Here is a 25107-nt window from a genome sequence, read left to right on the forward strand (position 1 = left end):
CAACAGTGGGAAAAAGCTAAATGTCATAGTCTAACTTCTTCTCACCCTTACCCCTGTTTGCTTATCCCTGTGAGAACACCCAATCCTTCACAATGTACACATTTATTTCGCACATTTTCCCCCTTTTAAGGCCTGGCCAGGGAAAAGTACACGAAAAAGACACACACACATACCCAGACCTTGAAAACTCAAAAGATCTTTGCTGTTATGCAAATATAGCAATCTGTAAATGCTCGAGTGAGAGTTATATTTGAATTAAATGAGGCTTCGCCTTTTATAACACTGAATTGCAAGCCAAAGTCTCAATACAGAATCCCCACGTCAAGGCCATGCATATTATGCATTTGACGAAATGTGAACTGACACAAATACTGTGGCTCACTTTCAATCCGATTACTCGGCTAAACCACATCAATACCAGCCAGCCAACGGGCGCTGGCGTCCCTCATTCAAGTGGCCAGCGAACAACCCCAGCTCCTCCTCAGTACACAAGCGCCTCAGCTTCATCTTCTTTGCCCCATGTTCAACCTATCAAGCATCCTCAATAGAACCCTTTCGACAAGGTTCTCTCCCCTGCGCTCTGAGTTCAGATCTAAAACAAAGCTTAAGATTGTGCTGATGGGCTCAAACTCTCAACACCACCCTACAGTCCCATACAAGCATTTAGCTTTAAATAGGAGTCCTCCATCTAAGGACTCTGTGATTTTTTTTGTGTGTGTCCCATCTTGAATCTCATTGAGTGGCTTTTCTAAAGTGCTCCCATTATATCATCAAGAAAAATGGCACAGGTTAGCATGACCGAGGGTCATTTTGTATGGAGCAGTGATTGCTTGTTAGCAACAAGCCCTTAATTTAAAGTGGTCTTGACAACCACAAGGATTGTTCCTTTTTTCAGGCTGCGTAACAACGCTTGGGCTACCCCGCAATACAATTTAACTAGAACCATTTACAAGCTTTTTTTTTTTCAAAACAACCTGCCAGGTGCTTAGGACTCTGAAAAGATTTCCTGTAACTGTGAAACCTTATGAGATTAATAGAATGAGAATAAAATACATTTGCCATATTGTTGTAGCCTGAGCTCCCATGACCAGTTTTAATCTAATGAATAGATTCTGTGAGATTCTTATCTCAAAAGCTTGTTGTTTCTTTTGAAATGCATATGGTATATTATATCTTAATGATAGTAAAAATGTATTTAAATAAATATTTAAATAATGTATTTTAAAGAGAACAAAGGATGATGAAAAGAAATAATTTGGCCCATAATATTTGATACTTTTGAATATTCTAAAGTTTATTTTAGTATGTAGCCTACATGAGTAAATTAACCACCATAAATGCAGGCACAAATCACATTTTAAACAACACTTTAAACTTGTTGGTGTCAGTATATACTTAGAAGTGTTCAACAACATGCAATGAAGAAAATATGGTAATATTATTTAATATTATTTATTATTATTATAATAGTTTATAAATTGTAAGCTTTTTAGCTATTAATTTGACATGCATTGTTGGGTGTCAGGACAAATTCTTACGTTTGCCCTAAAACTTTATCTGTTGCAGCAACAGTTTGCCTAATTTATACATAACAGCTAAAGTAGAATTGGAGTTGGTAATGTTGTAGTTTTTTCAAGCTTCCTAATATATTCAGCGGATCTTGATTTAATTTTGCGGACCTTTGGTCAAGGCTGCTGTTCTCCTGAAGTTTCTTAGTGTTCAAAATCAAAGTGTTGATCCAGGGATCTAAATACATCACAACCCTACAAAAACAAAATGCTTTATTAATTAGCATGTTAATTATTACTTAAGTTAATTAATTATTAAATAAGTTCGTAAGTATTTGCTCTTGCTATGCTAATATTTATATTTCCATTATTGCAATACTTTTCTGTTTAAAGATTTTATGTGATTATTGTGTTATGGCTCACAACATTTTCACGCATGCGACATGTCTTAATTTCTCAATATTTTAATTAAAAACATGATTTAAGTAAAAGCAGATAAAAACCTAATGAAAAGACTGTATCCTGTTCTTTATGTTATAATGGAAAAAATAAATGGCAGCCCAGACATTTTTCAGAAATGCTGAAACTGACAGAACAAGTGCATGTCTGATGCAAATCAAAACGCATTGTTCTGAAACTTGAATTTGCTCCATCGGAGTGCTGACATTATGTTAAATGCAGAGTAAATATCAATTATATGCCTGTCATTGCTCTTCTTTATTTTGGCCCTTGGTTAATCTCCTTAATGTTCTGCCGTCTTCAGATCTACATCAACAGATGCTGCATTGGATGCTGGCCTGTCTCTAAGGGGTCCACACGAAGAGGTGGCTTAAGGTGTTAAAGCCAGACACGAATGCAGTGTTAAAATGCTACATAAAATTAATTCAATAAAATATAGCCTAATTATAAATTACTTTAGGTATTATTTGCTGTCATCATTGTATTATCATTTTATCACTTAAGTTGCTGCTGTATTCTAACACATGAACCATGATATGAGGATATGGCTATACATAGCCTATATATATATATATATATATATATGGGGGTTAAACCAAATAATTTTTTAATTTATGCCACGATGAGCTCATAAAATAGGAATACATTTATTATTTTATCACGTCTGACACAATCTGTTAGTGTGTGTCTTGAGGAGGGAAGGCACATTTATATGGATATAATATCTTAGAAATTTGTCTTTAATAGGTTTAATTCAGTGCCCGACCAGCTGCAATCCCTCTATTTGGTAAAGAGAAAACAATCGTGCCAGGCTTGGAAAGCAAGCAGAAATTAGTTTCGGTCACCGAGGCTAAGCTATATTTCCTGCAAACCATCTGCTTGATAGGTACAATAGAGGGATTTTCAAGTGCACAGAGAAAGAATAAAGTGCTTTGAAAATTCAGCAGTCCTCTTGGTTTTCTGCAGGTGATGAGGTGTCTTAATACGACTGCCCAGGGCGGTGCTTAGAAAATCTGATGCAAATCTAACGGTCGTATTATTTGGTAAAAATAAATAATTACATGCTAATAACTTGTGATCATCCCTGTAAAAAAAATCCAACTTCCATTTTGTCAGGCAAACTCTCTTTTAAATGCTGATTGAACTATAAAATGTAGAAAAAGTAGCTATTACTTTAAAAAAATCTGTGAAAACGTCATGTTACTGTAGTAAGTCAAGACCAGGGAACCCACAGACATAGAAAATCTGAAAATATCAGGTATGTTGTGTTTTGATTTGTATGAATCTTCTCCAGTAGTCTTGGTAAGGTCCTGAATATTGAGTCAAAAGATGTGTGAATTTTTTGTTTGTTGCATCTGCCACTGAGCATGCCAGTTGTAGAAGCAGCTTGTTTGGAGGCAATACCCATAATCCCTTGTACTTGAATTTACTTATGTGTCTTTGGTCAAAGTGTGGCAACATAAAAGTACATGAAACTAATTACTGTTTTACTGTTAAATTAATAGATGCATCTTTTTTCTTTGTGTTTTAATAATGTCTTGCTGTAAAAGGTTGTGTTTAATTTGAAGTCACCATCAGGGTGATTAGTGTTCGCTCTGGTGAATTTTCTTCAGTTTTCTAGTTGTTTTAATTTTGAGGAGGTTTTAGTGGTGGTTGCATACACTGTCTTTTAAGTCAGCCCAACTAAGCTTAAGTGGAAATGAAAAGCTGCATTACAAAGAATATGTTGCTACAATCTTAAAATGTGAGCATGTTGAACTTGGGTATACATATAAATCACTGTTATTTCTGAGTGTGTTGGACTTCATTTATTTAGTTAACTGAAAGCACAGACAAACTTAAATTGTTACGTTGATACAACTAATTTACCATTAAGTTAAGACAAATTTAAAATGGTACTGAAGCTGGTTGCCTTAATTTTTTAAGTTTTCTCAACTTACATTTTTTACAGTGATGTTATTGGCCTGTGTTGATAGATTTCAATACTTGTTTAAGCAGCTGCCAAAAGTAAAGTTGCATTTATTTTGCAAGGAAAATATAGCCTACTGTATTATAGTGAATTCAAATTCTGTCAATTCACCAATCAATTCAACATTAAATCTTCTACAGCGCTATTAAAAGTGTTGGGATGTACGCTTTGTTGCTCAACATTTCAGTGGAAGAAGTAATATTGCGTGAATTACAGTTGTTCTAACATCACATTTGCTTGGCGCTACACACATAGATGCCCCCCCCCACAAAGATCACTTTGATTTGACTAAGATTGTTGCTAAGACTTCTTAAGATGGACTAAGAATGCTGGCGACCTGATCCCTTTTAAAAACGTCCTGATATATTGTCTAAAGATCCAGTATTGCAATCCATTTTTACAAAGGAGCAACGCATGGCGCATAATTTCATGGAGATTTACTCGCCATGTCATCGCTCAATGCTCACGCGGACAATGTCTTCTCCCCGTATTTTTTCTTCCCTAATCAAAGCTCATGAGTAGACTCCGCGGAGATAAATGTGAAGGTAGCTGATCGAAAATGAATGGTTAGTGGGACAAATCCTGACAGAGCAGCGGTCAAGCGCCATTAGTCACAGGTCTTAGCCCACACAGACTAAGACCTGGTGCATCTGACAGAAGAGAGCGTCTGTCCCAATAAAAACCCTCCAAGAAGAAATCCTTTTATTCCCTCTCTTTTTTCTCTTTTTATAATATATTTGATCGGTAGGCGTTGGCTATAGTAGCAATAGGCTACTTGAAAGGTTGTGCCTTGCCATAGCGTATTAAACATTATCCACGTGTGGCGCAGCATGTTCTCTGAACCAGCAACTCAATGAAATTCCTTTTTTACTCTCTGTAACTCAATGGAAGAAAATGTGTGTGACCTCTGAAGCCAAAGTCAGGCATCAACCGTAGTAATGTTATCTACAGTAGGCTATCTTTCAACCATGGGGGAAAAGTGATGCTATCTATCTATCATCCATCTATCTATCTATCTATCTATCTATCTATTGTGGGTATTTATAATCGCTTTAAAAAAAATAATCACTTAAAAAAATAAAAATAAATATATATAGGCCCTATATATGTATATATATATATAAAAATAAATATATATAGGGCCTATATATATTTATTTTTATTTTATATTATTATATATATATATATATATATATATATATATATATATATATATATATATATATATATATATATATATATATATATATATATATATATATTTATTCTGGGTCAGAAATTAAGCCAAAAAAAAACAATAATAATAAAAAAAAAACTTCCCTTGCCCTATATATTTTTTATATTCTATCCTGCATCCCATGGCATAAAATATGAGTTGATGTTGATTTCATTCAACATTCCAATAATTTGTATTGATTACATTTCTTTTTTTATATATAAATGGATAAGACACCATTTGTTTTTCCAGGGCAAATACTGCCCACTCATGTACAAGTTTTATAAAACCGAACCATGCACTGGACAGTATAAAGTTGGGTTTTCCTTTTACTAAATATTTGTCTCCAAATAAATTGCTAGAAAGAAAACAATTTATCCGAAAATCCCCGGATCCAGCGGATTATTTGCAACGTAAATAATCTTTGATTGCAATATTTGTAACGTTTGAAATGCATTACGATAATGATTATTATTAACTAATAGCTATTTTAAAGTCCCTCCTCGTTTTTTTTTTGTGTTTTTTTTTTTTAACTTTGGTTTGCATGTGTCTAATCCAGTCTAAAATTGTTTATTTTTTTGTCCAATCAGGGCGCTCAAATTCTAGAGTAAACGGACATCACGGGGAGATTTTGGTTGAACTTCATTGTTAGAGCTGTCGCCCCTGAAAAGGCTTCTCCAGCGGTCCACTATAAAACCCCTGGAAAAGAGGGATGGGCAAGAGCTCCTTCAGACAGCCCTCTTGGTCCCTAAACTACGCAAGCCTCTGCGGTGAGAGAGTAGCACCACCTGAATTATTCGCTTTAATTTTCTGCGAAAACGGTGCAGTTATGTTGCCGAGTGTTATTGCGCCACCAGCGATGTACCCGAACTTTCTGCGGCCCACGGCGGCGCTATCCTTCCCTACCTCTTTACAGACGGCGTTTACCACGCACTCGAGTTTCCTGGTGGAGGACCTGTTGCGGATCAGCAGACCTCCCACCTTCATGCACAGGAGCATCCCATCTCCAAGTGCATCTCCTCCAGCCACGGGAGCCACAACTCTGAATAACACCTCGCCAGTCCAAGTTGCCATGTCTACATCTTTGCCAAAAAGATCAAGCTCGCCTCAAACATCGATTTCCAACAACGATCCAAATTATTTGAAATTTGGAGTGAATGCAATTCTTGCGTCAACAACGCGAAACTGTAGGTTTATCTTATGTAGTGGCAGTGTATGTTTTGTAAAAGCGTCAGCAAGCCTGTAATATTTGTCTTTCTATGTAGCCTATTAACCATTTCCATGTTTGTCATCATTGTTTATTTGATTGTGGCCACCCTTTACTTTATGCCATAGATTCACCTCCTCATTCAGTGCAAGGGATGCACACGAAAACATTTCCGTTCCAATATTTTGATGGCTCATTCCACCCATTCTTCAGAGCATCATATTTCCCAGGTGGGTCAGCTATTCCTTATTTATTGCAATTATTATAAAATGTTGTGTCGTTTCTTAATTTGTTCAAACTGATGGGTCTTCAGAATCTAATTCGAATGCTGGAATTTGTAGGACATTGTGGAATCAGTCTCGCTAATTTGATGCCCTATTTAGCAAACGCAGTGACTGCTGACATTTTGCACTGCTTCCCCTAATCCACAAATTAGCCGGAATTGTCATGGTTCCAATTTAAGGCGGGTCCACTCTTACGATCAAAACTGTTGGCGTCTCTTCATCGCTGCCTTTTCCCACCGAGCCAGTGTACTTAGTTACTGATTGCCAACAATGCTTTCAGCACCATGACCAATTGGTCAGCTCCCTTTAGGCAGCCACACACAAACCCGTCGTTGACTTAAGCATGCCGCTGATAGGCATTTACCAGTCATGGACTAATTCCCCTATTAGCTTCTTTTCAGTGTTTCAATATTCTCACAAGACCACATAGCGTGTGGGGAGTTTTCACGGGACGTCCAAGCTAAATTTTTGGTCTCATGTAGCAGCATGGAAATTGCTTAACAAGGTGAAGTAGTCTTAATTAGGCTTCTCTGTTCTCTAGCGACAACTGAGTTATGTCGATTAAAAAAATCAGAATTTACCCTAAATAATTTCACGAGGACCGCATGTGTCCTCATGTTGCATGAGGTAAAGCATGTTGGTAAACGCTAAATCTATCAAGTAAAACTCAAATAACGCCAATAAAAATTGGGTCTAGTTTGCATTAAGCTTCATGTCCATCACTCCAATGAATGCGTGCTACAAATAGTCTTTGAAAGTGGCTTATAAAACGTGTAGATCGTGCACTCATTCAAATAGACGATAATAGACTGATTCCTTTCACGGCGGTGTGAATGTCAACAAAACATCTTGAGCAGTATGAATGGCTTTTCGAGCCCATTTAATGAAAATATTTGAGGGCAAACATAGTCCCCCACCATCAGTATTCGCAAAATGTCCCTGGCATGCCGTTGTGTTTAGTTTTTAAGTGTAAATCTCTTTTGTGGCTGTAATATATGGCTTTAGTGGCCTGTCCTAAGCCTTTTTCAGTCAGTTCATTACTACACAATTACCGTCCACGCTTCATTAGCACCTCTATCTTTCAGTGGAGCGCTCTGAATGACTGCTAGCCCCTGTTACCATACCAATGCTTTTGGGAACCAAGCAATGTGCTAATTAGTTTCCTCTTTCGTATCACTCAAACCAACTTTCATTACAAGCCTAAGGACTACTTCCTGTTCTTGGACAAGATTCGTTACGACAGATTATTTTGAGGGGAAAGTTGCTAATATTGGATTTTTAAAATCCGTCTAATGGTGAAATTTGCCTCTTTTTCTTATAGTATCGTCTTCAGCTGTGCCTATTCCCGGAACGTTCGCATGGCCCATCACAGCTCGTGGGAAGCCGAGGAGAGGAATGCTGCGACGGGCTGTCTTCTCCGACGTGCAGCGCAAAGCCCTGGAAAAGACGTTCCAGAAACAAAAGTACATCGGCAAACCAGACAGAAAGAAACTGGCGACAAAACTTGGTCTCAAAGACTCTCAGGTAGGAACATGTTGTCCAAATTTATCGATTCACACCCTAGTAAATTTCTGAGGTAAATTGGCGCGCTTACATTTCGCTCACCATTTCCCGCCAGGTAAAAATATGGTTCCAAAACCGAAGAATGAAATGGCGCAATTCCAAAGAAAGAGAGCTTCTGTCGTCAGGAGGCTGCAGGGAACAAACTTTACCTACGAAAATGAACCCTAACCCCGACTTGAGCGACGTTGGAAAAAAGTCTGAAAATGAGGAGTGTTTGAGAGTCGAAAGCCCGCGCGCACGTTTCTGCCCACCTCGCGAGCTCATCCACTACGCTGATTTACATTTCTTGCCATCATCAATTTCCTACAAGCACTCAGACTTTTCAGAATCAGAGGACGAAGAAATAACCGTGTCATAATCACACACTACTGTGTCATTTCTAATTACTTCTGTTTATGCACAAAACTGGAGACACATTTTCAGAAAAGTGGTCGTGCTTTGATTCACACAACGGCAGCTGGCAACTTGTGATCTTAATTGAAAGGAAAACCTTACAATTGCAAAAATAAGTACACTTTTGTGACGTTAATGCTGCGTTTTTGCAGTGTGTATAAAGTGTTTTGTATGAATATTTTGTATAGCATTTTTATACCAAGATAATAACGAGCCTACACTTTCTTGATGATTTTTGATTCTCTGTCTATAATCTAAAACATGTAGATGGAACATTTCTAACTTAAAATTCTTATATTATTTTATATACTGTTTTTCTGTAAATATGTATATGTGAAAAACATATTTTTACAAATTAAAAACCCAAAGCAAACACCAAATTTTCATTTGTGCTTCATCTGGCCTGCAGGAAACATGAAATTAAGTTAAGTGATCAGACAAACAACCTAAAATCAGATTTGATCTTTCCCAAACTGAATTATTCTTTTTTATTTGTGTCAGAGGATGAGATCTGAAATTCATGTGATAAAACTATTGGTCATACACTGTAAACTCTAATGTTGTCATTCCAAATAAGTTGTCCTTATTAAACATTACTTGAAATGTCAAGTTTTGGGCTCATATCTCAGATATCTAACTACCTTGAACTTATCTTGAAAATCAAAAGACTTTATGTGTTGATGACTCAAACGATAACCTAAAGGGGACATTTAAATAATTGTTATTAAGAATTCATAGTTTTAAGCTCTTTTGTATTATTATTCATGATGTTTTTTTGTCAAACAGTAGTTTTGTGTCATGACACCATTAGGATGATCTGTGTCCCATTTGGTCACAGAGTTGGACCCTGATTGTACAATTTCTGTGTACCTTGTGCATGTGCAGCTGAAGTACAGGTATATATGCATTTCAGTGGAGAATTAAGTTTATGTAATGACTGACCTAAAACTGGATATAATCTTTTAGTTGTGTTAATTAGTGCCCGACCGATATTATTGGCCGTTACTAGCCTTTCACAGATATATATATATATATATATATATATATATATATATATATATATATATATGTATCAGCGTATATGTTTACCAATATGCACAGATATGAAAACGTTTTCAGAACATATAAAGCAGAAAAAAAAGCTTTAGAATTGGTCATCACGTAGTTTGTCCAGCAGAGCGTGCTCCGGCTCCACTGTTTACATAGCTGAATCTGAGCTGACGGTGGCTCTGTAGACAGGGCGGAGATAAGTGGTGCGGAGTTGAGCGGTGTCTTCTCTGTAAGTTGCTAACTAGTTTGTGAAATACATGCTGGAAAGTTAATAAAAAATGACCCCATGATTTCCCCTCCTGCAGCAAAGCACACCCACAATGTGATGCTGCCACCCCCATGCTTCATGGTTGGGATGGTGTTCTTCGGCTTGCAAGACTGACCCTTTTTCCTCCAAACATAATGATGGTCATTATGGCCAAACAGTTACAATTTTGATTCATCAGACCAGAGGACCTTTCTCAAAATATTTGTCCCTATATGCACTTGCAAACTGTAGTCTGGCATTTTTAAAGGTGCTTTTGGAGCAGTGGCTTCTTCCTTGTTGAGCAGCCTTTCAGGTTATGCCGATTTAGGACTCTGTTTACTGTGGATATAGATACTTGTCCATCTGTTTCCTCCAGCATCTTCACAAGGTCCTGTTGTTCTGGGATTGATTTGCACTTTTCGCACCAAACTTCTTTCATCTCTAGGAGACAGAATGCTATCAGAATCGAATTGCCTAATTTTTCTGGAATTTTCCAAGCTGCTTAAAGGCACAGTTAACTTATTGTATGTAAACTTCTGACCCACTGGAACTGTGATATAGTCAATTAAAAGTGAAACAATCTGTCTGTAAACAATTGTTGGAAAATGTACTCATGTCATGCACAAAGTAGATGTCCTAAGTGGTTAAAAAACAGACTTCAGCTGTATGTATGTATGTGTGTATATATATATATATATATATATATATATATATATATATATATATATATATATATATATATATATATACACACACACATATACACACACTTCTGGTTTAGAAATAAAATAATCATTAAAAGAAAAATATTCTATTCATAATTTCACTATACTAACTTAATGGTCTCCTTGTGTTTCAATTACTTAAATTAATTGAATAACTGATAGCAGTTGTTGGTTGGATAGGAAAATTATCACATTTATTCCAAAAAGGGCCACGTGCGATCACAAACTCAAAAAGTTCATTTTAGAGCCTACAGAAACAAATCACAAATATCCAAATATTTACAAAAATAAAGTACAATGGAGAATATACACAAACAAATCAAAATTCTTCAAAAAATTACCAGCAAATTCATATGGTAAAGTACACACACTATTTCCATCTTCTTTTATTACGATCATTTAAACTCTCAATTCATTATATACACTTCTTCAAATGTAGCTGTGTAAAAGTAAAAGAAAAAAATCCTGGCAGTACTTAAAAGAATAGCAAGATTATTTGGTGGTATCTACTACTGAAAATGTAAAAAAGATTGGTGTTCTGTCAAATTACATTTGAGAAAACAAGAGAAAACTAGTTAAATCATGAAAACGCTTCATTTTCTGGGTGAAGAAAATGCAATCATACAATTAAAGCAACACTCAGTAATCTATTTGCACCACATGCAAATGTATGCCATGTTAAACTCCTGAAGGGGCCACCAGAAACTCTAACCCCCAATTCCAAGTAAAGCACATCACACGATTGCCAGAACTTTGTGAATGTATGTATAAATACCCCCAGAAGATCTTCAGTATAGACCTCAAATAATAAACACAATAGAAGGTCCTTTCTCCCCTAAACAACTATTTTGGATAAACATAAACAAACTTAAATTGAACAGAGATCTTACTAATTTGATGTATTTTTCACTTGTCAGGAGGCTGGATAATTATTCAGAAAAAGGCAGGGAATACAAAACCACAAAAACTCAGTTTGTCCTGATATCAACATAATTTGAATGTAATGTTGTTACAAGGTGTAACATGACAGATGAAGGTTTTCATTCATGTTATTTTATTCATCATCAGAGATAGTCCCCAGTTTGTGTTTGATTAAAAATCTACCACATATTGCACCATGATGAATGTTATATTTTTTTTTAATTCAACAACAGTGCATAGAATGTATAATTTACTTGAGTATATAGTTAACATCTACATAACTATTTGTGACTGCATAAAAAGAGGCACAAAAGTGTTGTCTGGCACATAATGAGTTAACTTCCCAGAAGCTCTTAAATTAGGCTGCATATTTTCAAATCTTTTGCCAACAACCCAGTAAGTTACCAACGCTTCCTCTATTGTTGCCAAAAGCAACAGAAATATAGCTCATATTATACTATATTCCCCTTTTAGGTCACACAAATTAGGTCACACATTTTGAAGGCTTTAATGTGTTTGGTTATTTTTATTTATATAAAGTAACAGAAAAGCCTATAATTTAGGTATAAAGTCCACCACAAAGTTATAAGGCATTGTTATCAATTTAAGCACCAAAGAAGTTCACTAGTGCATTAGTAACCCTATAGAGAGCCACTTCAGAAAGAGTATGATTTGCAAGTAAAACTTACAAGAGAATGGGAATTTGAGTTTTAACAGAAGTTTTAATAACTTTGATTCTAAACTTCAAATCATATAATGAGGAAAAAAAGTTTTTGCTGTCAATATTGGTGGAATTCCATCTTGTTTCTTGAAGATCTACTGTATATTCCACAATTTTTTTTTTTATTATCTTGAACTGTAATTTGACTTAAGAATGAAAAGTGTGCAAGCAGGTGCTACATCTCATCAAGGTGGAAGAGAACTTCTCCTTTTAGAACACACTTTCACTGCCATCTAGTGTCAATTTCAGGAAAGACATTTAAAGGGATAGTTCATCCAAAAATAAAAATTCTGTTTTCTTTTACTTCTCATGTTGTTCCAAACCTGTAGGATTTTCTTTCCTCAGTGGATCACAAAAGAAGATGTTAGGCAAAATGCTAGCCTCAGTCACCATTCACTTTCCAAATATGGGGGTAAAAAAGATGCAATGAAAGTGAATAGTGACCGAGGCTAACATTCTGCCTAACATCTCCTTTTATGTTCCACGGTAGAAAGTCGTATGGGGTTTGGAACAACTTGAGGGTGAGTAAATTATTTTAGATGTCCGTTTAAATTCTCAAGCTTAATAATGTTTTGGAATGTTGAGCTCTCTCATAAAAAGTTGCAGTTATAAAAAAAAAAATCTTGTCTGTGCTTTTATTCTGGTAAAAGTGAAATCTTTCATGTTTGTTTGCCTACCTTTAGTTTGGAATGATGATTTTTAAGGGTTACCAGCACCTTGAATTTCAGGGATATTGAGGGTTACCAGCACCCTGCAATTCCATACAAAGCCTACTTTGGGATTAAAAAAAGGAATTCAAGTTTCATATTTGACGTTTTAAAGTGTTATTCACAGTGTAGATTCTAATGTTGAGTCCAGTATATCATCTTGTTGACTGTTGCTTGTGGAATCACTGTCGTAGCTCTCAGTGCCTGTGCAGTGAGCCGTCTCCTTCAGTCTCATTAACATATTCATCTGTGGTGATGGGAATATCTTCAAAGAGTTATTTAACTTTCATGATGTTAATTTCAGTAGTTGATTTAACATGCATATTTGGTTACCAAAATAATCATAGAAGTTAAATTAAAAACTTATTCATAATTCCAAACCCATATGAATTTCTTTCTTCCATAAAACACAAAAGTAGGTGTAAGGCAGAATGTTAGGCAGTCACCATTCACTTTCATTGTATGGGAAAACGATGCAATAAAAGTTAATGGTGACTGAGGCTCCAGTCAGTCCCTAAAATTCTGCTTATCATCTCCTTTCGTGTTCCATGGAAGAAAGAAATTATACAGGTTTGGAACAACATGAAGGGGTGTAAATTATGACAGAATTAAAATTTTGGGGGAACTATTCATTTGAAAGATTATTATCCTATTATTATTTGTTCAATAATCTTAAGTATTAAATAAATCTTACCAGGGGGTCTTCCCCTGAATTGACCTGAGCAGGTTGCTTGCCTGGACTGCCCTCTTGTGAGAGAGAGTAGCCATCGAACCCCACGTCCTCTGGCCTAAGGCGTAGTAGAGAGTGCCACTCGTGCTGCTGTGGACTGGCCACCCAAGGAAAACTCTCCATCACCCACTTAGCCGGGTCCTCCCACACTGCCTTACGCCCATACACCTGCAGAACACACATGGACAACATTTAGAAACTTTTTTTCTAAAAAGCAGGCTTCAAGTGCTTGCTTTAGAATGCAGATCACTGACGATAACATGCACTTAAGAAACCGGTTTATTCCAGGGTTTTTGCAGAAAACAGTATTCTGAAGTGTCATGTTAACAAGAGGGCAGATTACGCGGCCTATGTGGCTACATAAACGCCATAGCACCGTTGGTATAGGCTTTTGAGAATTGTGCAACAACACAGCGGAAAGAATTAAACATTTCTGGGAGTACAGTGGGAAAAGCACAAACTATAAAAAACTATAATTTTATACACACCAATGTAAAATAGCAGCTGTCCTTCTCGTTTGTATATATGTGTTTGTACACTGGGGGAATCCCAGAGTTTGACATGAGGTAAACCCCACTATTGCAGCGCAATTACGCTGCAGGTCACAACAGAAAGTGAAGGAAACAAACGCAGCAAAAACTCTATAATAACTGTAAATGAAGCGAAGCAACTGAGAATAAAATAGCGAAGTCTTCCTCAGATGCCATGTTTATTATTTACAAGTGAAATTACATTGCTGTGGTGAGAAGCCACATGTATTCGGGAGTAATGATAGGTCTGGGTGAGAAAAGTTTTAAGCAAATTAGTATCATTAATTCTCCTCCCTGCCCAGTAGGGGGCAATATGCATGAAGAATATGAATCACCAAAAACAGGAGGAGGAGAATGTGAAAGTGAAGTGGACATTGACTGAGCAGGGAGTAGAATGTACAGTAAACAAGACTTAAATATTGACCTGTTTCTCACCCACACCTATCATATCGCTTCTGCAGATATGAATTTAACCACCAGAGTCGTTTATTTTGCCCTTATGTAGATTTTGGAGCTTCAAAATATTGGCAGCCATTCACTTGTATTGTATGGACCTACAGAGCTGAGATATTCTCTAAAAATCTTTGTTTGTGTTCAGCAGAAGAAAGAAAGTCATAAACGTCTTGGATGGCATGAGGGTGTCAATAATGAAAGAATTGTCATTTTTGGGTGAACTAACACTATTCAACAGCAGTTTTCTTGTAATAAACGGCTTTCTGGTGTCCATGTAAACATAGTCAGTATCAGTATTGCAACTAATACTAGATATGAAGGAAGGCTCCCATACCTGTAACCCTTCTCTCACCGCCTCCAGCATATAGGGGATGATGGAGTAGTTCCATAAGTCAGTGAACCACACCCTTGAGCCCTCAACATCCATCGGGCAGGACAGAAAGAGCCGGGGCCCTGTGGTGGACAAAAGGCAGGCTCAAGTCTCACAAGATGCAATATATTAAAGAAAATAGTTCAGAAGACTTTTAAATAACTTCAGAAGACTTAGAATATGATGTACACATCACGTGAGCTACTTTTATGATTTTTTTGGTCCTTTTTAAGTTTTAAAGTGAGTCCCTATTCACTGCTATTGTATTGAAAAGATGTACCAGTTATTCATTAAAATATTTGTTTTTGTTTTCCACAAAGTACAAACATTTTGGTATGACGTGATTAAATTGACAGAATTTAAATTTTTGGGTAAACTACCCATGTCAGCTTGGAAAAGTGTCATACATTAGATGAGTGAATGTATTTATAAAGACTACATTATATTGTACATTTAAATAAATATGTTTATGAATGAGAAAAATGTTTTGGTAATATATTTATCTATTTGTTTGGTTAGATTTTTAAGACTTTTAAGAGTCTGTACAAGTTCTAGTCAGTAGTAGCAGAGACATTCTTGGCAGGCATTTGGTTGCTCCCATGTGATTGGCTGTGGCCTAACTCACCAATTGTGACATCAGAAGAACTGTGTGTTTCCAGAAAGCGGTTCAGATGAAGCCAGACAAATGGGATCCACTCAATAATTTTTACTAGCTCCCCATTCCTAACACGACTGCTGATCTCTGTCTCTAGAAGCTTCCGCCGCAGGAACCGACCGAGAAAGCCTTTCACTGGTTCAGTATGATTGGCACATAAAACCCATCTGAAACAAAAAAAAGTCCTTTTCACCTCTAAACATGCGTGAGTGGTAACGGATTGCAGGTAATCCTGGTTACGTAACCAAATTAGAAAAAATAAAACAAGTGTACTTTTAACTGCATAGTTAATATAACTACATTATATTTTTAAATACTCATAATCAGATTAGAGTTACTTTTTATGCATAGGCATCATTTATGTGTGTGATGGGTGGGACATGTCAGCCATTCATAAAATTACAGATATTGAAATGTAAAGTTCTGGTGGATTTCAATATTGTTCAAATTATGAATAAAACCTACAAGCATTTATTACCAAAAAATTAACAAAATATGTTTGTCTTGAGAGAGAGAGAGAGAGAGAGAGAGAGAGAGAGAGAGAGAGAGAGAGAGAGAGAGAATCATTATAATTTGAAAGGAATATGTATATTTAAGAAAAGTGGAGTTCGGATTTATCTGAAAAATAGATGTTTACAATGAAAGAATTGGAATTATGGAACAAGCATGTAAATGTATTAAAATTGTATTTAGAGAATGTTTAAAATTGAGGTGTTAAAAAGTATGAAAGATTAGATTGATATGAACATTGTATAATCTATATATACAGTATGTGTATCTCTTTGTATAAATGTATATGTGTAAAGTATAAAGCAAACAATACATTTAGTAAAGTTTGTTTCAAATGAATTATTCGTTAGGGTGAAGTTAACTTTATAAATTTTACATTTAACTCTCGTTATTATAGTTTCTTGTTTATAGTTTCACTTGCAGAAGAAACATTGGCAGTTCTTGAGCAGGAGTTTCATCTAATTTGTGTGTGTTATAATAATCAGCGATCTGGCGCTGGAATGTGTTATTTTGAATATCATGATCAGTGCTCGTTGCGGCTTTTATAAGTGGGGTTGAGTGACAGGTGACAGCGGCAATATTCTTTTGTGTATACAGATATGTGCTCTACTCGCTCCATTGTTCCGCAGCTCTTGTACAGTTAAATCATGAAGCAAAATGCAAACACATGTGTCCCGATTCATGCTATACTGTACATCCAAAGATGTGCGGATGTAATTTTGGTTTATTACAATCAAATTTACACTAGGGCGGATTAACCGGGGAAAAAAAGTTAACTCCTAGACCAATCAGTCATCATGTGTAGAAATTTGTTAATCCATGTATTTATCCATAGACTAACAAAATTTCAGGACCAACAGTTGCAGATATAGGGATAAAGTTAAGTTATTTATGGGAAATATTTGTTTGTGTGCTTGAATTGCCTATTTATTAAAAAAGTGAAAGATTATTTGAAATATCTGTACATAACCTAATTAAAATTCATGTAAACGGCACCCCTTTTAACTGTCCCACTGTCCCCACCACTTTTTAAAACAAAGTGACGCCCTTGTTTTTTATTTATTTATAGATAACATGATTAAATACTTTTTTCATAATTTATTGATACCCCTAATTCATCTTCTTTTTTAATCTATTATTTTTTGTAATTTTTTTTAAAAGATTTTTAAAATCTTTTCATTCTAAATCAGCCTAATGCTGAAATAAATTTGTCTTCGAATCTTGTATTTGTTGGTAATAAAGAATGGAGTATATTTTTTTAAGACTCTACTACAGGAAGTCATGTGACATCAAATAAACAGAGTTAAATCAGAAGTAACCCAAAAGTAATCAGATTAGATTACTAAAATTTTAATCTGAAATATAATCTTTTAGGATGACATGTTTTAGGTAATTTCAATTGTAATATGTACCAGATAAAAATTAAAAGTAATCTATCCAGCACTGTTTGACACAGTCAAGCAAATGTTTTGGAGAAAGGCATGATTGGATACTTGAGGTGTCCTCTTGTGGAGACTGACGGTATAGCAACCACCATTTATAATGCATTTATGCACTTTAAAAAATTATGTTCTGACTGAGGATTTTTTGTTTTCAAGTAAAAATATCTAGACATCCTTAAAAAAATATAAATTTACTTGAGAGGCAAAATAACATAAGATATCAAGCATTGTTTTCATATAAATCAAACATTTAAAAAAGGTTTATGCTTAAAACAAGAAAAATCGATTTGCCAATGGGGAAAGGAAAAAGTGTTACATTTATCTTGTTTTAAGGATGTTTAGATATTTTTACTGGAAAAAAAGAAAAAGATTTTGATTTTCTCTTTTGGTGCTTGCACTTCAAAAATGTAAATGGTTTATCACGCCGTATCAATACAACTGCACACACATAAACAATGCATGAAATGAAATGGTACCTGAAATTATGATGAAGCTGTAGATTTGGAGTGGATGATGTGGTTTGATTCATGGTTCCAATTATGTAAGGGCTGTGAGAAAGCAATTCAATTGACCCATTAGCATGGAACAAAAAATGCTTTCAGCATTTGTACACTTTGCACAATTGGGATGAACTGTAAGGTGCATTGCTCACCACTGGTGGTGCTTGCAGTTAAGCAGGCCACTGAACATCTCGCCCAGTGAACTGACATGGTGCAGGTTGTCTAGTATGAGAACCACAGACATGTCCACAGCCTGTACATTGCTTATACACTGCTCGGCCAGATTGGACAAATACTGCTTCAGCTCCTGTATTAAATACTGTCCATTATTACTGAAACCCTCAAATGTACTGTATGCTCAAAGGTAAACTTATCAGAGTGGATACCACATGTTACATTTTGCTTGATTTAAGTGGCTAAACAATACAATTCAGCTGTCTGTTTATTATTATAAAAATGTTTTTTTACTTTTTACAATTGTGATTAAATTGTGATAGTTTTTTCACTCTAATAGAATGAAACCCAAACTGCTGACATTGTAAATTAGTAACTGAAAATTAAATAGATTGTTTCATAAATTTAAAAAAGAAATGTTCCAGGTTCAATACAGATGAAGTTCAATTGACTGAATTTGTGGCATAATGTTGATTATCACATTTTATTTTTTTAGGTTTGTCCCTTGTGTATAAAAAAACAATGAAGCAGCAAAAACCTGTTTACAGTAATACATTGAAATGGAAGAGAATGGGGCACGACCATTAACATTAAAATATACACGGTTTCAAAAGTATAGCCACAAGACATTAATATTATATGTGTTAACAAGACTTTAGCGTGATAAAATCAGACATTTAATGGCACTGACGTTTACCATTTTTAACATGTATAATGTTTACGTGCTGTGGCTATAATTTGGAAACAGTGTTTATTGTAATGTTAATGGACTGGCCCCACCATTCACTTACATTGTAAGTGCCTGACTGTAACTGTGATTTGTACTTTTTTCTTTTTTAATAAAGAGGGATGTCAAAATAATATTTTGTGGTAATCTACATTAAGCCACAAATGCTGTTGTTTGAACCCGGAATACTCCTGTTATTAAATACGACTTTACTGTGGTAAATGGTTGTACTGACCTTAGTCGTTTTGTTATCTACATTGAAGGTAGCGATGGCTTGGTGTTCCAGCTGCTTTCCCTCTTTAAGGACCATGTATTCAGCAAGTCTGCTAGCCAGAAAGCTCTTCCCAGTACCAGAGGGCCCTGAAAAGATGATTCGTTTGTGCTTTTCAAGTTGAGAGATGTATCGCTGCAAAACAGGCTTTGGAATGAGCGTCTCAAACGCCAAACTGTCCAGGCTGTCGTTGCGTGAGTCTGCAGAGGAAGATTTGAATCATTGGTATGAATATTCAAGGAGAAAATCTGCACATGTTCTTGATCAGTTCCGTATGAGAACTACAAAAGATCTGTTTCACTATCAAATGTATGCATCTTCATGTGCATCTCCTCATGGCACCATATAACATGTGAAAGAAGCTAGAAGAACTAGTTCAGTTCAGTATCTTCTTTATACCTTTCAACTGGACAGAGATGGTATTACTTTCACCCACAAGATAACCACATGGCAGAAGTTCTGGTGTATCTGCATCACCAGTGCGATGAACATCTACAATGCTGTACCCCATCACACTGTCAGTGTTCAAACCCAGCTGAGTGACAGGGTCCACGTAGATGATGTATTCCTATTGGAGTGACAAATGTTTTCCCATTTCTAAAAATCCTTAAAACGAGATAAATTTACTTGAAAAACAACACTGCATTATATATTTAGATTTGTTTTCAGACAATGTATCTAGCATAAACAAGAAAAAAAGGGAGAAAATCTGCTATTCCATTAAGACAAAATACATATGTTTTCAAGATATATTCTCTGAAAATAAGTCTAAATAGATTAGACAACATTGCTTCTCAAGTAAATTAATATTGTTTAAAAAACTGTCTCAGTTAAGGCTATGTACCTTAAAGAGGCGTCTGACTACGCCATCTAGGACGTCCCACTTGGTTTTTCCACTGACTCCAATGCAGCCCAGCAAGAACTGGCAAGGTCTGCACTCCTGCCAAAAACAGAACAAAGAGGTGACGTAAAACTGATATAAACAACAAATTATCTTTGCTAATGGAACTTATTAAAGGAAGGAAACACCTTGAGTCTTACCTCTTTCAATTCTGGATCTTTGTCTAGACTGACCACAACTTTAACATGTTGTCCCTCTTTCCAGGAACTTCCATCTCCACTGTCCTCCAACAACATATCTAAAAGCCAGCACATAATGCGAGAGTTTATATTGCTTGAAAAGACTATTTAAAACTATAAAAAAACACTTCTTAAATAGTCTTTCATACCAAGACTGGTGGATTCTGTGAGGCTCAGTTGAGAGGATGGTCCAACAGATGAAGGGAAGATGGACATCTGAGAAGGAGCTCTGCTAGTGCTGCCCTTGCTCTCTATCTTTAATCGATCATTCTCCACTTTCAGCCTCTCAATCTCAATCTGTCAGAATAAAATTAATTGACTGACACCTCCGCACAATTAGGCAATCCACAATTGTTGCTGTGTTTAAGAAGATGCTCACTTGCATGCGATTCATGGACTCGCGCAGCTGGTCCAGTTGGTGGGCAGAGCTGAGTGCTTCCAACCTGATGTCTGTCAGTTTCATTTCTTTGTCGCGCAGTTCACTGCGTAAATGCATGACTGCTTCTGCCTCACTGTCGTTGCATTCGGATATCCTGTAAAAATATATATAATATGAAACAGAGGAAAACAAACATGATTGCTCTGAAATGCATCACTAAAAACAAAACAGAAAGGAATAAAACCAAAATCGAACAAAAAACAACACTAAAAATACAAACAAAAACACACACACAAAAAACAAACAATAAGTTTTTAGTTTAGTACATTATTTAGTGTTTTGGAAAAATCACAAACCATCCGAAAATGATTAGCATTGAAAGTCAATTTTCCATCAATGCACTGTGGAAGTCAAGAACATGACGGCATTCAATTAATTATATTGCAGAAATACTTAATTATTAATGAATCAGGGCACACAGTTTTTTCAATAGTTAAGTGGAATTGTTGGAATAAGTGGGATTGGATGAATAAGTGTTGAAAGGCAAATTTGCAGTCATTAGTTAAACATCAACACATTGTTTTGTGTTTTGGGAGCTGATCATCAGAGATTATTTAATATCGGTATGGTTGCGCCATTCTCTATTACCGTGCCAGAGAGGCAGACCTCATGGACTTGCTGCTACAGCTCCAGCAAAGCCCTTGTGCAGGCAGGGAGGACAGATGAGGACTATGAATATACACACATATGAACCATAAGAGAAAATCAGAGAGCTGCACATTGCATTGGACATTTCTAAAGTGCTATATCCAACAGTGGCATTCACATTAAGTGTTACTCTATAGAAACATAAAATATAGGTATGGTTCAAACAAACCTTTCGGTTTATAAAAGGGGATTATTTTCCAAAAACTCAACCTACACCTAGACTAAATCACATCGTAAATGGTGCTTGTCTGCTTAATCCATCCTCTGGCCAAGAGCTTTCTAGAAAAACTAACTCTTTAGTAAATCCTGCTTAGAGGTCTGCTACCTAATCTAAACCTAATGGGACCTGAAAAACTGTTGGGTCAGGCATGGTGTTACTGTACATGTATTCATTTGGCTGTGTTTGGGTTCTCTGGCTTTACTAACAGGTGGAAAGGGTGAGTGGAAGAAAGAAGAAGAGTGAGGTACTTACAGGGAGCTGGAGTTGGAGTTGCGTATCATCGGTGAGGAGGCCGTCGAGCCGTTATACAGCAGTTTGGGAGAAGACGGCAGAGAGGAATCCGTAATCTCCTCAATGTCAGATTGAGAGGAGGCCGATTTGGGAGACTTTTTCTTTCCAAAAGCCTGTTTAAAGGAGCTCCGCAGCTGTAAGAAAGGAAACAAAGAAGTTACAATGAACTCTTCAACATTGTGTGTTGGCAGTGACTTCCATTCCTTTTTTTTTGTGGACATTTAAGCAGAAACTGAGCTTGGTTTGAAGATGTGAAAAAAAATGTTTTTCAACACATCATGTTTAACTAAAGACCCAGTTCTAACAGTCAGTCGAGTATACGGTATAGTCAGAAAAATACTTTTGGATCCAGTTTATGAAAATCAATTTCTAAAGGAGCAGGTGGTGTTTTTTTTTATGTGTACAGCATTTTAAACATATTTTACAAAAATACTATTGTCCTATTACTTATTTTTCTGTGTAGAAGCGAAGCAATTAGCAAATGAAAAAGCCAACAGCCAACATCTAAATGCTACAGAAGGGCTACACAAATGGAAAAAGTTAGGATTTAAAAAAATAAATTAAACAATCTTTTGTACTTTATCTTTGATCTAGTCATTTCTTTGACTACTGTACCTGAACAAGAGTAGTTTCAGGTTATGATCTACATGCTAGTGACTGTCAACACCTTTATACACACTAGCCCAAAAACAACACCACAAACACAAGGACACCAGAGCATATATATTTATCCTGTACTTTCCCTCCAACACATGACCCATCCTGAATGCAAGAAGACAAAGGAATTTATGAAATTGCTGAATTAAACTTTTATTCTACACTTTAGAAACCTAAGGCCAACTATCAATCAACATAAAATTGTTTCAGCACTGTTTACTGCACTTGACAAGGACATACTGATTCAGGAAAATGTATTGAATAATGGCATTAGGTTGAAATAAAGGAACGGTTCACCCAAAAATGAAAATTCTCTCATCATTTTACTCACCCTCTTGCCATCCCAGATGTGTATTCCTTTCTTTCTTATGCAGAAAAAAAAAGATTTTTTGAAAAATATTTAAGCTCTGTAGGTCCTCACAATGCAAGTGAATGGTGACAAAAAATTAAGCTAAAAAATGCACATAAAAGGTAGCATAAAAGTAATCCATACGACTCCAGCTGTTAAATTAATATCTTCAGAAGCAATATGATATAGCCTGGGTTAAACAGATACATTTTTAAGTCCTTTTTTACTTTAAATTCTCATCCCTTCAAACTAGGTGTCAATATGCACAAAGAATGTGAATAGTCAAAAAAAAAAAAAAAAAATAGAAAGAATGTGAAGGTGGATATTGATCTGGTTCTCACCCACACCTATCATATCACTTCTGAACATATGGATTTAACCACTGGACATGAATGGATTACATTTATTCTGCCTTTGTGCTTTTGGAGCTTTAACATTTTTAAATTATTAATTCACTTGCATTGTGAGGACCTACAAAGCTGAAATACTCCTCTAAATATCTTTGTTTGACTTCAGCAGAAAAAAGAAAGCCATCCACATCTGGGATGGCATGAGGGTCAGTAAATTATGAGATAATTTAAATGTAATTACATTTTTGGGTGAACTATCCCTTTAATATTGTGTTTCTGTTTGTCACATGCAGCAACAGAGAAAGTCAATGTGACACATTTTCTTTAATATAGTATTTATTCACCTTTCCTCTTGCACATGTAGACTGACAACAGTACATCAAACATCAGCATTGTCAAAATACGTACATTAAAAATAGATAAACCAAAGCAGGCCAACTAATCCCATCTAGTATTAAAAGGATAGTTCACCCAAAACAGAAATGTAATCTACTCATTGTGATGTTGTTCCAAAACCTGTATTACTTTCTTTCCTCTGTTGAGCACAAAATTACTCTTTTTACATAGACACCAGAAAGACATTTATTGCAAGAAAGCTGCCTAAGGCTTGAAATTGGCATGTGCATTTACATGAGCTGTGTTCACTGCTTTCTCTTTACTTCCATATACAGTACATTCAGCTCAGTCAGTAAGCTGCTTTCTCCACAGCAACGTAATTTCCCACTTGTGACACGAAAAAAACACTCTTGGGTAAATAACAAACATGGCATCTGAGAAGACTTCGCTATTTTATTCTCTTTTGCTTTATTTGCATTAATTTCAGAGTTGTTGCTGTGTTTGTTTCCTTCACTTGCAATCGCGATCTGCAGCTGAATTGCGCTGCAATAGTGGGGTTTCCCTCTTAAGTCAAAGCCCGGGATTCTCCCAATGTAGGAGCTAAAACACAAACATGAGCTTTCCCCATTGAACTCCCAGAAATGTTGATTTCTTTCCGCTGCATCACACTTTGCATTGTTGTTGGGCTCCATCCTATGACATTTGTTATCCGCTCTGTTCGCACACATGTTTACTCCTGTCACAACGCTGCTTATGCGTTTACATATCCACATAGTCTGCGTTCTCCAGGAGAAACCCAGGTGTGATAAACTGCTTTCTCTTAATCACTTAAGCGGTGTAAAAAAAAATAGGCCTTCATGTTTACATGATGCTTCAGAACACCACTTTCTGCACAAACCCTGGAATAAACCAGAGCATGTAAATGTGTTCAATCAGATATTAGTTGGAATGTTAGCCTCTGTCCACCACTCATTTGCACTGCATTCTGCCTAACATGTTCCAAGGTAGAAAAGAAAGTTGTAAATGGTTTGGAACAACATGAGCAGCAATAAATGGTGACTGAATTTTAATTTTGGGAGAAATAGTCCTTTAAAATACATTAAAATACAGTAAACAAATGTGTTCAAAATGCTCAATCTTTGAGAGAACAGTCATTTATGAGAAGAGTAGGTGGGAGATGTGATTGCACTGGAAAGAGGTTGTGTAAGACTCACCCAGTTTTTCTTCTTCTTTTTGTTTTTAGCATCAAGCTCCAGGTTGCTGCCAATGCTGGAGTGGCTGGTGGCACTGGTCATGCTAGAGACACTGTCTGAGGAGGGCTGCCTGTGGATCTGCAAATCTCGCTGGGATTGAGGCAACCCATTAATGGAGTCTAGAGAGACTGTGGGAGTGGAAGAGAAGACGA

The 25107-nt window shown here is 36.1% G+C and overlaps 2 protein-coding genes across 2 annotated transcripts in view; one reads left to right on the forward strand and one right to left on the reverse strand.

Annotated features, from left to right (window-relative positions):
* The first annotated feature begins 5981 nt into the window (after nt 1–5981).
* LOC127640730 (homeobox protein DBX1-B-like) lies at nt 5982–8564 on the forward strand. Its single transcript, XM_052123446.1, has 4 exons — nt 5982–6339; nt 6488–6589; nt 7965–8167; nt 8262–8564. The coding sequence occupies exons 1-4, from the start codon at nt 5982–5984 to the stop codon at nt 8562–8564; spliced, it is 966 nt and encodes a 321-aa protein (XP_051979406.1).
* A 2234-nt stretch (nt 8565–10798) lies between these two features.
* LOC127640422 (neuron navigator 2-like) overlaps nt 10799–25107 on the reverse strand; it is an 82758-nt gene continuing 68449 nt past the window's right edge. Inside the window, exons 25-39 of the mRNA XM_052122989.1 lie at nt 24917–25083; nt 21972–22144; nt 21440–21520; nt 20792–20945; nt 20562–20709; nt 20374–20471; nt 20177–20272; nt 19732–19900; nt 19297–19532; nt 18313–18467; nt 18137–18208; nt 15679–15875; nt 15018–15136; nt 13665–13868; nt 10799–13217 (exon numbers count right to left, since the gene is read on the reverse strand). Coding sequence (XP_051978949.1) covers nt 13092–13217; nt 13665–13868; nt 15018–15136; nt 15679–15875; nt 18137–18208; nt 18313–18467; nt 19297–19532; nt 19732–19900; nt 20177–20272; nt 20374–20471; nt 20562–20709; nt 20792–20945; nt 21440–21520; nt 21972–22144; nt 24917–25083 — 2195 coding nt within the window. The 3' untranslated portion in view covers nt 10799–13091. The remainder of the gene's footprint in view (nt 13218–13664; nt 13869–15017; nt 15137–15678; nt 15876–18136; nt 18209–18312; nt 18468–19296; nt 19533–19731; nt 19901–20176; nt 20273–20373; nt 20472–20561; nt 20710–20791; nt 20946–21439; nt 21521–21971; nt 22145–24916; nt 25084–25107) is intronic.

This window comes from Xyrauchen texanus, chromosome 49 (assembly GCF_025860055.1).
Source record: "Xyrauchen texanus isolate HMW12.3.18 chromosome 49, RBS_HiC_50CHRs, whole genome shotgun sequence".
In the NCBI taxonomy this organism is placed as follows: domain Eukaryota; kingdom Metazoa; phylum Chordata; class Actinopteri; order Cypriniformes; family Catostomidae; genus Xyrauchen; species Xyrauchen texanus.

Coding starts and splice junctions, on each gene's coding strand:
- LOC127640730 (XM_052123446.1), top strand. CDS start 5,982: ATGTTGCCGAGTGTTATTGCGCCACCAGCGATGTACCCGAACTTTCTG. Junction 6,590..7,964: donor CAGAGCATCATATTTCCCAG/GTGGGTCAGCTA, acceptor TTTTTCTTATAG/TATCGTCTTCAGCTGTGCCT. Junction 8,168..8,261: donor TTGGTCTCAAAGACTCTCAG/GTAGGAACATGT, acceptor ATTTCCCGCCAG/GTAAAAATATGGTTCCAAAA.